Genomic DNA, 17264 nt, shown 5'->3' with positions numbered 1-17264 from the left:
GCAGATATGGTGGTGGGGATGAGGGGGGGGGGAGCGTTGTCAGTGGCCTGGCTGGCTAGAGGCTGACAGTGAAGGGAGAGTGGGTTGAGTGTTCAGTATCTTGATTGCTTGATGCATCGTGCTGCTTGCAAGCCTTGTGGTACGGGAACGGAGGCGCCTGTACCTCTTTCCAGAGGGCAGGAGGCTGAACAGTTTGTGTGCAGGGTGGCTTGTGTCTTTGATGATCATCAGTGCTTTCCGGGTGAGGCGTGCGGTGTAAATGTCCTGCAGGGAGGGGAGTGGTACTCCAATGATCTTCTTCGCTGTGTTCACAACACGCTGGAGTGTCTTCCTGTTTTTCTCCGTGCAGCTTCCTCCCCACACTGTGATGCAGCTGGACACGACGCTCTCTATGGTTCCTCTGTAGAATGTTGTCATGATGGAGGGTGTAGCACTTGCCTTCTTTAGTTTGCGCAAGAAGTAGAGACGCTGATGGGCCTTCTTCGCCAGTGATGTAGTGTTGGTGGTCCAAGAGAATTTGATGGTGGTGGTAAGTATTTGATAAAAAGGTAACACACATGAATGGGCAGCATGAATTCTGGAAATGAACTACTAAAAATATTACATTTATGGTTTTAATCCCTTGAAAGTCCCTCCTCTTCACCACACTTTTTGCATCTGCACGGCATGCTTCACGAAAGTGGCACTATGTAGCCAATATGACCAATAAACTCTCCTTTTATGCTGGGATCCTTTTGTAAAAGAACTTGAAGAGAAGCTGCAAGGCAATGACCCAGGGCAGCATTCTAAAAGTGGAACAGCAAGAACTTGAGAGCCTCCAACCAAACAACCTTTCTGTTGACAATGAAGTCACTGCACTGCACTGGCCAATGTTACTGACATAAATGTTTATCTCAATTACCCAGTTTGTATAAAAGGTTGACTGGTGTGGTGGCTGCGCCAAGGCATTGCCAAGGATGTCTTCTCTAGTCTAGTGTACTCGCGCCAGTGTTTGCTTTTAAAGGAGGCATGCTGCACACAAGGTCAAACGAGGTATGTCTCTGGAGCATAAATTCAGATGCTTTGGCTTCTGCACATGGTCACCTTGGTCATCGCTTAACGTCTGTCATCCCCTTTCCCATGTTGGCTGTGCTCTGCGGTTTTAAACATGCATATAATTTATGTGTCGCATACCATAATAAACTGGAGTCCTTCACCCATAAATATTTAGAACAAGTTTACAGAGTACCTACTGTATATAATCCCTACAGTTGAGCTGGTAGCTGCTCTTTCTGAGCACTATCACACAGGTATGACAAGAGCCAGAGGCCTAACATATGACTTGTTTGCACATTAAAAAAAACCTGCCTTGAAAAGGTAATGTAAAACGGAATTGAAATTTCACTTATTCAGAATGAAACTTTAATCTGAATAAAGTGGGTGGATTATTCCATTTCTAATTCCAATTTATTTTATTCCTCCATGTAAACAGTTTATTCGGCTTTGAAACAATTTCAGTTGTTCCACACAAGCTTGTTACGTGATGACACGAAAGGCAATAGGCTCGTTCGTGACGAAGCAGTAAGATTTTTGCTAGGCAGTGGGCATGCACACTTTGCCAGTTTGATGCATTCTGGTTAGAATTTTCTGGCAAACTGGCAAAGTGTGCATGCCCACTGCCTAGCAAAAATCTTACTGCGTCGTCACGAACGAGCCTAATGATGCAGACCGAGCATGTGCATCCTCTGTCCAATCGAAATGTTTCCTGATCCCCAGTCTATCCAATTGAAACACTTTCTGATCCCCAGTCGCATATCGGAATTAATTGGAGGTGCGACATGTAAACAAACTGTTTTAATTCTGATCTCTTTATCCAGCATTAAAAACCATAATATAAATGTGACAATTAGTGGATTAAGGGACTAGAGACACAATGATACACTACACCACACTTGTACTTACGGCGCAGGTTAATTAACTTAACTTCATTTTATCTCATAGGCCAAAAGGGCATTACGGTAAATAGGAATGTGTGAAGTGTGCTGTAATGGTTTCCGAGAGCTTTTTTTCTTTTTAAATAAAAAATTAAATACATTTTCTTTTTAAAAATAAAAGAAAATACTCCTTTCATGCAGCGTAGGCTAATATAGTAGGCCTACAATCTATAACCATTTTTTTTCTTTTACACCTAGGTAGGGCCTACATCTCTTTTTTTTGCTCCAAGTAGCATCTGTATCCAACACCACTACTCATTCTGGTGTGAGATGTAATGCTTCTGTGGAATAGTTCGTGCCCTTAAATCAGCATTGCCAGCACAGCATAGAGATAAGAAAGTTAAAGTGAAGTGAAAGCCCAATTGGGAAACTCCAACTCCCATGGTCATTGTGACACAGCACTCCACAGCACACAACTGTTCACTTCACACTGCACACAACGAAATTGCATTTATGCCTCACCCGTGGCAAGGACGGTACAGTAAGTCTACCATGCTCAGGGTACCTCAGTCATGGAGGAGGAGGGGGGGGAGCACTGGTTGATTAGATTAGGGAGAACAGCTGAAGCACAGCCGCCGTTCCTTAGGCATATGCAATCTGCTGAAGAAGTCGACACAGGAATACTGAGGACTGACTTTTGCAACCTTCCCATCATTTATTAGTTGCAAATATAGCCTACATCATCCAGTAATTGAAACACTTTTCTATTTTTGTTTTTTTGTTTTTTTATGTATGGCTAACACGAAGAATATTCAGAATCAATTAAGAAAAAGTAAAGACGAATTAGTAATTAGCGAAATTTGAATATTTCTACTTGAACCTTCAGATAAATGTGAGGTAAATGAATGAACATGTCCATTTTCTTGCCTTCTGCAGAACATCGAAACAACAAGCAAAACAACGTACAACAACAGAGTTGTACAGAGTTCAACCAAGGTTTCCTGAATACTCTCATGTCTGAAAGTCTTCCTTTTGTCTGTCTGTGTGCAGCAAAGGCAAGGCAATGTTTCCTGTGCAAGAGCAAGTGTCTAATTGCAATAGTAACCCAATTTAAGGGGAAGAAACCTCATTAGCCGGTTAGCCTTTATCGGAAACCAAAGATGCTGGAGTGGAATGTGGTTACAGCCCTCTCTAACGCAATCTTAAAAGGGCTGTACACAGGCAGGGCCGCTGACAACTGTGGCTGGGCCCGGGACAAAGTCGTCTGAAAGGGCCACCCACCCAATCAATACATGCAATGTAGGCAGGCTAACGATGACCCAATTTTGGGCCCTCCATCTCCCTCTCCCTGGGCCCGAGACAGCTGACCCCTTTGCTCCCCCTGTTGGCGTCCTTGAAGACAGGGACAATATCAACAGCTGAGGGGATGTGGAAACTACAGTGGCCATTTCAACACATCAATCATTAACATGATTCCATCTAAGGCAAACAAATGAAAAATGCTACACTGTAAGACTTAAGAATTAATCAAGAGGCGCGAGTACAGACAAACACATATCGCTTAAAGACGCTGCAGATTTTGCATAGGCCTAATTTCTGTGACGCTCATTTTCCCATCTCATATTTACATGGCCGTATTAAAGTGAATATGATTTCTGACCACACAAACCAACTTTTGTTAATGTCTTACTATTAGGCACATCCAGGGGTAGATCTGGGGTCCGTTTCTCGAAAGCGTCTTTGCTATCGTCGTTAGCAAAGTCCTTCGTACGAGCGACTCAACTCTCTCTCGACAGCGACGCTCACCACTAAATCCAAGGGAACGGTAAGACGGTTAGCAACGACAAGAATCGAGAAACGGACCCCTGGTCATTTTGGGAGGCAACAGCGAAATATAAATATGGGGCCCTCAAAACCGTAAACACGTCACCAATTGGCATGGATGAACCGGGGTGCCATTTTAGTGCTTTGTCTCTCATGTAAATTAATCGAAGTTACATAGGCCTAAGTGAAAAATAAAAATCAGGCCTACTTTTTTGGTTTGTTTTTGTGACTGCCTGGTGTGACAGTTACGGCCCCTATGGAGGGTGGATTTGCTCAGGGCCCTAGGCAATTGCCTAGGTTTGCCTAATATAATGTAAAGTCTGCCTCCGAGCACATCTTCTCTTTTTCACTTTGAGGAATAATGTTGTGAAGAAATGTTTGATGTTCGCTTCATGGTCTCCAAAGCCTCCGCTAAATGGGTACTGAGACCACATAATCTATACTATTATTACATTACATGGCCAATTAGCAGAGATTCTTACCCAGAGGGAATTGTGTAAAGAGACAGTCCATTGAGCATTGTGGCCCTAGATATCTATACTCCAGGAAACTTGGACAAAAGTGGAAAAGACTCTCACAATATTGTCTGTTACTCATTCTTCAAAGTTTTAACTGGATACTGAATCCCACATGAGGTGCCTATACAGTGAAACATATCAGGTAAAAAAAAACCCTGAACTTTTACATGTCTGAAGTATAAGAAAAAACAAAGTATTACTATAAGAGTTATATATAATGAACGTCATACATCTCTTATCTCTTCAATACTCAAGGGAACCTCATCTACAGATGAGGAGGCAGAAATGCACTTGTCATGCCAGGATGCAGACCAAGCACTGCAATTGAGTAGCTGTTGAGTACTTTGTAATTTTTAACTAAAATGAATACTTGTACTTTTACTTGTACCCAAGTACTTTACTCAATTACACTGGAACTGAGGGGGGGATCGGAAGCATCCAGACCCTCCGAAGGGGGAAATGATGGGAAAAATCTAAAAGATGCTGAAATATGGGAAAAAAAGGTTGATACCACCAAATGGTTGTGAAGAGTTATGGAGGCCATTCTTCTAACTTCAAACTATATAGTAGTAATATTTGGGCCCTGCCGTGGCCTAACGGTAGGGCACTGGGTTACTACACCCGGCGACCAGGATCATTTGCCAATCCTTCTCCGTCTCTCTCCCCACTCATTTCCAGACTCTACTCCACTGTCCCGTCAAAATAAAGACAAAAAACTAAAAAGAACAAAAATATTTGAATAAACGTTATTTATTGATTTTTTTTTTGTATTTTTCAAATGGGTGCACATTACCCAGAGCACTCTACATTACAGCACAATTGTCTTGAGTGAAACTGGTCTTCAAATGCTTTGACACAGTTTGGAAACCACTGGTAAGTGACCAAGGCCACTTACTGCATCTTCTGCTGTGGCTGAAAGTCTGCCAAGGTTTCCAAATGAAGGCATGAACTTACGGTAATCCCCTTCTAGGCGCCTCCGTAGTGCCTTTCTACACTGTCATGACGTATCTGGGGCCAACCGTATCTCACTCATTTCGTGAAGTATTCACGAAAAAAATAGATTAATTTTCGTGGTGCATTCACGTTATTGCCCGCTTTTCGTAAAGTCTTCACGAAAATAATAGATGAATTTTCACGCTGCCTATTCACTTGAATTGCCCAACTGTTGCCTAGCGACCCACTAGTTTGATGCCCTTTCGGTAGCCTACCGTCACATGGTAATCAAACATTTCAAACAAGCAATTTAGGGTTAGGTTTAGGGTCAAGGTTAGGGTTAAGGTTATGGTTAGGGTTAGGTTTAGGGTTAAGTAGGGTTAAGGTTAGGGTTAGGTTTAGGTTTAGGGGACATAAGGCGTAAGTACCGAAAGGGCGTCGAATTAGTGAGTCCCGAGTGTATCAGCAGTGTTCTGTCAGCACCCCCTCCCCGCCCCTGCAGACGTTTGGATAACCATAGCAGCAGTGGGGCAATTCAAGTGAATAGGCAGCGTGAAAATTAATCTATTATTTTCGTGAAGACTTTACGAAAGGCGTGAGATAGGGCTCTGGGGCTAGCTACAATGGCAGAAGTTTATTATGACACTTGAGGCAATAGCTCCTGTTGATACTGTAGATTTGAGCCAACAACCCTCTTTCACCATGTTGCTATATGGGCTACTAGGCTAGTGCTACAATGACAATTTATGATTAAACATGTTTGATTTTTTTAATAAAAAGTGCACAGCAATACTAATACTAACAAGTCTTAAAAGCACTTAAACCCCCACTTTTTGTAGTGCTTCAAATCCATTAGTCATTCTTCACCAGTTTATATGAAATATTGGACAGCTTTTTTAATAATCATCTTTAAATGCCAATTCTTTGTGTTGCCAGAGATGTCCTAACGCAACCATCCTTCTTCTCAAGGACTAAAATGACAGCAGATGTACACCATGTGGCAACACATGTTTAGACAGGTTTATGATGATGCTTACATGCATAGATACTGGGTCTCCCAGAAGTATTTTCTTCTGCTCCTGTGGTGGCTCTTAACTTGATTCATTTCCAAACACTAGGACTCATTAAGACGTACACGTACCTATAGACTTGGCCTAATAGGGAAAGAAAAGCAGAGAGGGGGGGGGAGAGAGAGAGAGAGAGAGAGAGAGAGAGAGAGAGAGAGAGAGAGAGAGAGAGAGAGAGAGAGAGAGAGAGAGAGGGGCATAGGGAAACACAAAGATAGATAGACAGATAGACAGACAGATAGATAGATAGATAGATAGATAGATAGATAGATAGATAGAAAGAGAGAGAGAGAGAGAGAGAGAGAGAGAGAGAGAGAGAGAGAGATAGAGAGAGAAGCTGTTTCTTCAGTGTGAGTTATGTGTTCAAGTGCCTTAAGTGACCTTTGTGCTGACTGTCAGCATCCATGTGTCTTCAAACTCAATGGGTTTTCCATGCAAGGGCAAGCTCACAGCTGCGGTCATTACCAGTGCTCTAAATTAACACCGGCCAAATGGACAAATGCTGGTGAAATTTCAGTTTGACTGGTAGAAAAGACCAACTCACTGGCCACTTTGACCCATTAGTGAGAGTGTGTTTGGCTGGCAAACTTACCTTACTAGTCACTTTTGCTGGAGATGAAAAAAGTTAATTTAGAGCCCTGGTCATTACAACAAAATACCACAACCAGCTCTCACCAGATTTGCAAAGAAGTTCTTCTGGGGCTAAACAAAACTTAAATGAATGAATAAATAAATAAAATCACCATGAATCTTGAATGCAGTTATAAAAACTATATATACACCTACGTGTCAGTATATATACATGCTCACCGGCCACTTTATTAGGAACACCTCTCTAGTGCTGGGTTGAACCCCCTTTTGCCTTCAGAACAGCCTTAACTGCCTGCAACAATACTCGACTGTGGCATTCCAATAAAGATAAATTGGTACTGATTGGCCCAAATTGTGCTTAAAAAACATCCTTATGCTGTTTTAAACAATGATGTAAGACAAGGTCGATCCATGTTTTCATGTTGTTGACGCCAAAATTCCAACCATTTCACCGGAGTGTTGCAGTAGGCTCATCAGACCAAGCAATATTTTTCCGATCCTCATTTTCCTGGTCTTAGCTGATATGACAGGAGAAATGTGTATGACAGGACAAATGTGGTTTCCTGCTGCTGTAGCCCATTTGCCTCAAGATATGATGTGCTGTGTAATCAGAGATTCTCTTATGCATACCTTGGTTGTAATGAGCGGTTATTTGACTTAATGTTGCCATTGTATCAGCACACACCAGTATGGCCATTCTCCTCTGACCTCTGCCATCAACAAGGCATTTTTGCACACAGGAACGCTGCTCCCTGTATATCATTTCTTCTTTGGACCATTTTTTGTAAAACCTAGAGATGGTTGTGTGTCAATATCCCAGTAGATCAGTATTTTCTGAAATACTCAAACCAAGCCCTTCTCGTACCAACAGCCATGCCATGTTCAAAGTCATTTAAACAACCTTTCTTCCCCATTATGATGCTCGGTTTGAACTGCATCAGATCACATCGACCATGTCTACATACATGCATAAATGCATTGATTTGCCACCATGTGATTTGCTGCGACTTGCCACCAGAAATTTGCCTCAATGAACAGTTGTAAAGGTGCACCTATTATGGATAAGGAGTTTCACCGTCATCTCAGCAATCAATGTGCAAGTCATGTCTCCAAATTCGTCTCCTTTCCTCTGTCCATATTGTCGACTTGGACCTTGAACATTCATCAAACGTTTCATTCAAAAACATCACTTGTCCTTGCGTGTCACAAAGCTTTTTTTTTCCTCTTCCAGATACCTGTACATCTTCACATGTTTAGCTTGAATGTTAAATGACTGCAATATGAAACTGAATTTACCCAGTTGACTAAGAGGACAGAAGAAAGGAGAAATGACATGCACTCTTGTTTTGGGTCAGCATGAGTTGAGTAATGCCCTTCATGCCCTAGGATACTGTCTCAGTGCTGCCCTCTAGGAAAAACATAAAACATTGCAGGCGATAGTGTGCTGTTTAACGTTTGCAAATGAGTACTCCATAAAAACAATAAATCCATTTCCCAACACCTTCAAGCTTTTAATGCAAATAGATACAGTATAGCTTTGTAAACTATACATTTTTACAAAAAAAAAGAAAACCAAATAAAAAGTACCTAAAATTATGAGGAATAAGTATCCGTTTTCCTCTACCTGATGGCTCAAATCAGCAGTTCAAAATAAAAGTGATCGTTAGTGTTAAAAAAAAAGAAAAAGAAAATTAAGGATACAGATGCTCACGCATACTGCAATTTATGAATGTATATATTGATATATATATATAAAAAAACACTTTTTGCTTCAGCATTTACTTCGAATGTGTACAGTACTTTGGGATTTTGGAATGGGTCAATCCTGGATGAGTTGAGTGCAATCCTCTTAACCTATGGCAATTTTTTTTTACATGGCGTACTTCGAGGTCCATTCTCTTGCTAGTCTGTTGTATCTGGGGATGGAAAAGAGAGAGAAAGAGGGCGCGTGTGAAATTCATAATAACAGAGTAAAGAGGAATGAATGTAGTGAGTGTCTGTGTCAGTAGTGAGTGCGATTGTGTGTATCAGTTTGTTTGGCAGCACAGATGAAGCGGCGTACTCACTTTTCTTTGTCCGTTTTGTAAATCTGTGCAATGTCAGGTACTAAAGGGTCGTCTGGGTTGGGATCACATAAGAGGGAACATATGGACAATAGAACTGAAAGGGAGAAAAAAGGAAATCCGGGTCAACTTTTTTTTTCTGCAAATGATCTTGTCGCTTCACTTATACTTACAGAGTAGACATGTGTGGATCGCCTTCAATGAAAATCCTTCAATGTAATATTTCACCATCTTAAAGTGATACTGTCCCATTTTTGGAAATAAGCTTATTTTACACCTCCCCTTGAGTTTAATAATAGGGTTTTACCATTCTCCTGTACTTTCAACCGCTCTCGGGGTATGGCTGTGCAAATTTTACCTCCATGCTAGCAGTTGACATTGAGTCCTATGAGACCAACTCGCGGCTAACTGGACTCATAGGACTCAATGTTAACTGTGAGCTTGGAGGTAAAATTTGCACTATCATAACTAGAAAACGGTTGAAAGTACAGGAGAACGGTAAAACCCTATTATTTAACTCAAGAGAAGGAGTAAAATAAGCTTATTTCCAAAAATATGACAGTATCACTTTAAGCTGAAATTAACTAATTAATCAATGAGTGCGTTTACATGCAGTTCAGTATCCCGAATATGAGGCATATCCCGGTTATGATCATATTCGGGATAAGGTGTTTATATGCGCACCGAACGTTATATCCCAGTCTACATTCTTGCCCATTATAGAATTCTCTTCAAATGCGTGTAGCCTGGATACCAGCAACAGCGTTCCATGGGAAGCCCCTGTATTCGGGATAAGGTGTATACATGCGTCAGTATCCCGGCTTCTTTCGGAAAACTCCACCTAGCATATCCCGATTTCTCAGTATCCCGAATAAGGGCTTATTCGGGATACTGAAGTGTTTATATGCGCAAACGCAAATTCGGGATACTTAATATCCCGATCATATCCGGGATACTGAACTGCATGTATACGCACTCAATGATGCTTGTGTACATTGGCAATTATTGTGTAGTCCTGTTGTGCACGTACCTTTGGATACAGTGAGGGCAGGGGACCATTGTGATCTCAAGATGTCCAGACATATGCTGCCATTGCTGTTTATGTTGGGGTGGTATATTTTGGTCGTGAAGCCTACCTGTTGGGAGAACAGGTGAAGAGGACATTGGGAGAGGACGTTAAATGTAATTGGCTACATGTAATAATAATGATAATCTAAGAAAAACAGGCCATCTAACGAGGTTACGTTTAACTGCATATGCAAACAAATGCATTCACAAAAAGGGAATTGCAAAACCTAAGGCCCGGGGTACGCTTGCTGTGCGGCTACACTTTTTGTTTTAATTTCTCTCTTATTTGACTAAAGTACGGTGGTCACATTGAGGCCGTTGCCTGTGTGAGCCCTAGCCAAGACAGCAGCAAAAGGCAAACTGCACTACATGTGACTAGGGATGCCCCGATACACAGTTTTTTCACTTACGATCCGATCCCGACATCTAAATTTGAATTTCCGATCCGATACCAAAACCACATATATGCATGGGTTTCAACTTGAGGAAGGCCCAAGTAGACTATTTGGAAGAACAGGAAACCAATTAATAAGTAAAAAGTAACAAGTAAAAAACTAACAATCCCATCCTGAAAACTAATATGCAAGTGTTATGATTTTAAATTAACATTACACCTGGCTCAAAGTCAGTATCGGGAACTTTGGGAAAATTCTGATCCGATCTCTAAATTATGTTGAAATCTGAACCAGATACTGATAACCCATCCCGACATGGGACAGACACACATGCAGACAAGAACAGACATCTCACAAAGACAGCAAATCCACAAAAGGCAAGGCATGAACTATTCAAACGTAAAAACTTGCAGGACATAACCATGCAGACTTAAAAATATGTGGGATGTAACTAAGACATGCAAGCAAGACAAGCAGAGCTCAGAGAAATGGCAACCGTGCGCCAACAAGAGCACACACTTGTTGAAGAGCTGTCAGAGCACTATGTATGCACGACACTGAGGTAACGTACAGTACGGGGCTCTCATTAATATTTCCCACCATTGTTCGACTACCAAGAAAGACCTCAACATGGAAGTTCAAAGATCGGCTTATGTTGACATTACACCTTGTGCACGTGTTTGCATGCCTGCGGTCAGCCTGTCAGGTGTCCTACTGTGCACAAATTTGACATGAAATACGCATGGCAAAGCGTCCCTGCTCTATTTGAAAAACGTTGACCATTTTGCTGTTTTTCTTTAATAGACGACAAAACTTTGTGTATTAGGTAAACCTGATGAAGGTCTAGGACCGAAACACTGTGTAATAAAGAAAAACAGCTAAATGGTGGCCAGTTGAGGTGTGTGAACAAAAATACAAATTTAAAGCATTTGTGCATGAAAAGTGCACTTTTCACTACTTGAAAAGAGACTCAGTTTTCACTACTTGCTTTGCATGATTTACAAACAGTTACTTCAGTTATTACCCAGGCTCGGCCGTGCCTACCTTTGGAGGCTTGAAGGGATAGTCTGTAGGGAAATGGATTGTGAGGAAGAATACACCACCCTGGTATGGACTGTCACTCTGAAAAAAAGAGAAAGAGACTGTCAGTTAAAAAAGAGGGACTACAGTATGACAAGTCGATAGACAGGCAAAGGCTGCACAACACACTTAATGAAACGGGGTGAATGGAGAGGTAGGAAGTTCTCTTTATTGACAAGTTTATCATGAACACAGAAATCATTGAATTACAGATTCCAGTTGATTTTAATGAATTTATTTTGTTGTGATAGGCCACCGCTCATCTGTTTAGAAGGTGCAGGATTCAGTAGAAATTTCTGTATAAAAAGAAGACAATCCGCACACTTCAGGTCTATTTTTGTGCAAAGAAGCTTTACTTGACTTGCAAGCTTTCGGTCCTTAGACCTTCATCAGGCAGAGTCCATGCATAGGTATGCACTCTGCCTGATGAAGGTCTAAGGACCGAAAGCTTGCAAGTCAAGTAAAGCTTGTTTGCACAAAAATAGACCTGAAATGTGCGGATAATGAATTTCTTTTTAAACTAAATTTTAATCTACTTTTAAATTGGTTGTCATTCTCAATTATCGATCTTGATTGTTGTTGTTTGAATCTGTTTGATTAATTAATTAAGCTACATGTTATGGATGATTCTGCGCTATATAAAACTATTGTTAAAATTATTATTATGAACACTGAAATCAATGAATGTACTGGAAGAAAAATATTACAATACTTACTGGTCCCATAATTGTTGCTTGCCAGTGAAACACTGCAGAGAGAGGGAAAGAGCAACAGACAGACAATGGATCAACGCAGCGAATTCATCCAAACTCATTTGAGTTCCTACTTCACACTTGATTGGGAAAAAGTTTTAACTGATCCTATTGGGGGACAGTTTCACACCCCTGTGACCTGATCAGTATACAGTGCCCTCCATAATTATTGGCACCCCTGGTTGAGATGTGTTAAAAGCCTTAAAATAAATTCAGTGTTTATTGCAGAAGAATACTGTCACACTGAAAATTTTAGGAAAGTGTAGCCTTCAACTCAAATGAATTGTAGGAAAATAAAAAAATCCCTGACTAAAAAATAATTATTTTTCATTAAATCACCTGTTCCACAATTATTGGCACCCTTAAGAATTCCCAGGAAATAAATATAATTGAAGCATTTCTGTCATTTCTACAGTAGTTTACAAAGTTTACCAGAGTATGTAGGAACATTTAATTAGTAATTCATCACTTCCTGTTTCCCTGGGGTATAAATATGACGTGACACCGAGGCCATTTCTCCTATCCACTCTTAAACATGGGAAAGACAAAGGAACACAGCATACAAGTGAGGCAGATGTGCGTCGACCTTCACAGGTCAGGCAGAGGCTACAAGAAGATTGCCACTTAACTGCAGCTGCCCATATCTACTGTGAGAGGAATAATTAAGAAGTTCAAAACAACTGGAACAGTGGTAAACAAGCCTGGACGAGGACCCAAGTTTATTTTGCCACCACGCACAGTGAGGAGGATGGTAAGAGAAATCAAAATATCTCCAAAGCTCACTGTTACAGAATTACAACAAATGGTAGCATCCTGGGGTCACAAAGTCTCCAAATAAACCATCAGGCGCTGTCTACACACCAACAAGCTGTTTGGGAGGCATGCACGGAGAAAACCTTTCCTCACCCACAATCATAAACGCAAACGTCTGGAGTTCGCCAAGCGGTATTGGGGCTTCAACTGGGACCGTGTGCTTTGGTCAGATGAGACCAAGATTGAGCTTTTTGGCAACAAACACTCTAAGTGGGTCTGGCGTGCCACGAAAGATGCGCATGCTGAAAAGCACCTCATACCCACTGTGAAGTATGGGGGTGGGTCAGTGATGCTGTGGGGCTGTTTCGCTTCCAAAGGCCCTGGGAAGCTTGTTAGGGTGCATGGCATCATGAATGCTTTGAAATACCAGGACATTTTAAATCAAAATCTGTTGCCCTCTGCCCGAAAGCTGAAGATGGGTCGTCACTGGGTCTTTCAGCAAGACAATGACCCTAAACATATGGCCAAATCTACACAGAAATGGTTAAACAGACACAAAATCAAGCTCCTCCCATGGCCATCTCAGTCCCCAGACCTCAACCCCATTGAGAACCTGTGGGGTGAGCTGAAGAGGAGAGTACAGAGGAGAGGACCCAGGTCTCTGGATGATTTAGAGAGATTCTGCAAAGAGGAATGGCTGAAGATCCCTCTTTCTGTCTTTTCCCATCTTGTGAAACATTATAGGAGAAGATTAGGTGCTGTTTTGTTGGCAAAAGGGGGTTGTACAAAATATTAACAACAGGGGTGCTAATAATTGTGACACACATTATTTGATGTCAAATAATTATTTCTTTATGTGGGATTTTTTCCCCACTGAATAAATGCACTTGTATTGAAGGTTGGATTTTTCTCTTTTTTTCCATTAAGGTCCCATATTATTTAGAGAAAAATAATAATATTTGGAAGCTAAAAAACACATCTCAACCAGGGGTGCCAATAATAATGGAGGGCACTGTATGTTTTTCGATTGCTTTCTTGTTGGTGCAATTCAGGCACATGCATAACAGCAAAAGCGTTATTAGGAACTCAGCACGACATCTCAAAAGACTTGTGAAGCCTGAAAACAGCTTTATTATTGGGGGTTTGGCTGACAAAAGCATCCATCAGTGTGTTAATGAACTGCAAGCTGTTTCTGGTTACAGATCCTAATGATTCAACTTACTTAGTTTACTGTTTCCTAATAGTGCCAGCAGAATCACTTGCTGGCAGTGAGACAAATAAAAAAGGCACATATATAAGAGAAGCGGGGGAGAGAGAGAGAGAGAACATGTAATAATAGACTAAAGACGGATTGTACCCCATTAACTGTACTGCTGTAGTCACCAGCAATCACTAGTTTAACAACAACAAAAAAGACATCCGTCTCAAAAAAATGGCTGCAGGACTAGCAGAGTCACATGAAAACTTTTAAGTCTGCAACACCAAGCTCCCGTCCCATCTTAGCCTGATAAACCAGACTAAATGTAAGATTAAATGCGTAATTTAGTCTGGCCCTGATGAATGACACATCGAGAGATTGTTAATGGAAACAATCTGTTGTTTTTCAAACTGTGCCTGTGCCTATTTGCCAACGCTTTGTGGTCATTCCCTCAAAACCTTGTCCACAAAACAAGTATCCCGAGTTGTGATTGGTCTTCCAGATTCAGGGCATTGGGGCATTGTCCGAGGCTAGACCCACTCGCAGGCAAAAATAATTTTGGCCGCTGGCAGGTGGGGCTAGTTTACTAGGCTAGTCCCATCTCTCAATAGCCACAAACTGGAGCTTGGTGGACGCGGAATTCCTTTTCAGTTTTCAACCAACAGTCTCTAGGCCTACTATCCTTGTTGATGTCATCGCAAAGGACTTTGTCAGAAAATTTCCCGAAACTTTTCATAGGGGAATTCCTTCAAGAAATACCACATATCAGTGTGGGGTTGACTAATTGTGTCCCGGGAGCAACCAAAAGTGAAAGTGCCTGCAGTGACATGGAAAAAGGGGCAAGGGGCGAAGGCGGTGGAAGGAGGAAGTGATGGAGGATAATAAAAGCAATGCAAACAAAAGGGTACAAGTCATTTATTGTCCTCCTGGTATGAGGCCTATACTAAGAAGTTAGTTCAGGGGTGAACCAGGTTACGCTAAGAGAGAAATCATCTAGAGCATGGAGTCCTCATTTTCTTAGATTTCACCTCTCTTAACTTAACCTGGTTTGCTCCTGAAACAGCTTCTTAGTACACCCTCTGCTCTTTCCTGTGCCCCCACCCCCTGCCTCATGACTTCTTGAAAAACACAATGCACAATTCAAAGGTAATTCATTCATCACTCATTAGCAATTAGGATGAAGGCCCCCCAGAAAGTCGCTCTGCGCTGTTTAACAACGTAGAAACGTTATCGTTTCCTCTATGGAGGTGGACCGGCACAAAAAAGGATGGGAGAACAACACACCAGGGTTGGAAATAAGCACCCGTCCACCCGCCAAGGACAGGTAAGCTTACATTTCAGAGCTAACGGGTAATTTTTTCAACCCACCAATCACTTCAGTGGTAAAAATAGCTAGTGACTAGTAGATTTCTAAATGTACCTGCCACAGTGACTGGTGGGGAAAAAAATAAGTTCCACCCCTGCAACACACACAGATTGACTGGCGACCACTTATACAGCATGAAACCTACAGTCCGGCACCGGCCATGGCTCAAGCGGCTAAGGAACGGACTGCTAAGTCGTCAGAGACACAGTTTCTCTAACGACCCTACCCAATAAAGACAAGAACAATCATTATTGCCTTTATTGCACCCACCCCCAATACAATTTAAATTCAACAGTGATAACAAAAAAGCAACCTACGGTCCTCTCCCACAGGTCCAGCGGAGCACTGAGACGGGGGGTCCCTCTGGAGGTCATTGAGCTCCTAGAGAAGCACACACACACACACACACACACACACACACACACACACACACACACACACACACACACACACACACACACACACACACACACACAGCTCAGGTACTGTAGACATGGGGCCTATACTAACTAAGGGGCTGGTTAAGGAGCAAACCAGGTCAAGTTAAGAGGTAAATCATCTAATAGAAGAGCCTGGAGTATGCATTTTCTCAAGAAAAGAAGCTGGTTCAAGAGTAAACCAGGATAAGTTAAGAGGTAAATCATCTAATAGAAGAGCCTAGAGACCCCATTTTCCTAAGACAATGAGGACTCTAGGCTTTTATGATTTACTCAGAGATCGTACAATAACTATGTACTCTCAATGGGTCTACTCCTCCTGAACCAGATTCTTACTATAGGCCAAACATGTCAGCTCACGTAGACCTACGCCGCCGCGCCGGTACAGCTGATCGCGCTGTACAAACCCTCTCAGACGGGTTAGACTTGTTGAACTACGCCCATGTGTTTTTGGAGACATCCCAACAAATCTCTGTTACATCATTAATAGCTTGGAGGCTATTTGTGAACAGAGAGCATTGACATTTTGTTTAGAAAAAAGGAAATCACCAACAAACCAAAACAACAGAAAACTCGTGTTTGTGTTTGTGTGTGTGTGTGTGTGTGTGTGTGTGTGTGTGTGTGTGTCTGTGTGTTTTGATCATACAGGAACACGAAAAGATCATTGGTCTCCACATTTAGTGCCTGAAACCATCATAGAGGATCCATCCAAGTTATTGTCTCCTTTTGTGGACACGGTGAAAATATAGACCTAGCCTAGGCCTACTCCTTTTTTCCCCCCTCAACATCCTGTCTATTCTAGAAAGTAGAAACCCCATGGTTAGGGGTCTGGCAACCGCCACATAAACAACAGCAACTTATCATAAAGAATAGGGAACAATAGATAGGCACTAACAATGTTTAGAGAAGTTATGTCAGCCACCCAAAGCAAATAAAGGACAACTATTGATAACGTATGTGGGTGACACTGGCTCTAGAAAAAAATCGGTCACAGTGAAAATACAAACGTTTTCTATTAAATGGACTGCGTCCCAAGTTTTATTTGATAGGTGGTCGCTCTTACATGGGTTGTGTAAACAAAATGAACAACAATGTGAGGTTATTGCCTCGGTAGGCCTAAGTATATACTTTATGGTACGGATGTTTGCCACCTTACAATTTAGCTAACGTATATAGCTATTTAAAGTACTTCAGTGTTATCACACCAAGCATTCTACATTTCACCACATCGACGGCACCACGTTAAAGGCCAAAAAGAGTGCCGTACTCGATATAAATTGAAAATGATCGAAGATAGGGGTAGTTT

General features: G+C 41.7%; 1 protein-coding gene across 2 annotated transcripts in view; it reads right to left on the bottom strand.

Annotated features, from left to right (window-relative positions):
- Positions 1-8332: 8332 nt before the first annotated feature.
- ube2d3 (ubiquitin-conjugating enzyme E2D 3) overlaps positions 8333-17264 on the bottom strand; it is a 9440-nt gene continuing 508 nt past the window's right edge. Inside the window, exons 2-7 of one of the 2 annotated variants that reach the window (XM_063191920.1) lie at positions 15839-15902; positions 12169-12200; positions 11417-11494; positions 9940-10045; positions 8913-9006; positions 8333-8762 (exon numbers count right to left, since the gene is read on the bottom strand). In XM_063191920.1, the coding sequence (XP_063047990.1) occupies positions 8717-8762; positions 8913-9006; positions 9940-10045; positions 11417-11494; positions 12169-12200; positions 15839-15902 (420 nt within the window). In that variant the 3' untranslated portion in view covers positions 8333-8716. Of the gene's footprint in view, positions 8763-8912; positions 9007-9939; positions 10046-11416; positions 11495-12168; positions 12201-14179; positions 14265-15838; positions 15903-17264 lie in introns of those variants that run through there. The other variant, XM_063191921.1, reaches the window with a different exon arrangement.

This window comes from Engraulis encrasicolus, chromosome 24 (assembly GCF_034702125.1).
Source record: "Engraulis encrasicolus isolate BLACKSEA-1 chromosome 24, IST_EnEncr_1.0, whole genome shotgun sequence".
NCBI classification, from domain to species: domain Eukaryota; kingdom Metazoa; phylum Chordata; class Actinopteri; order Clupeiformes; family Engraulidae; genus Engraulis; species Engraulis encrasicolus.
This window is presented reverse-complemented; position numbering and strand designations above follow the sequence as displayed.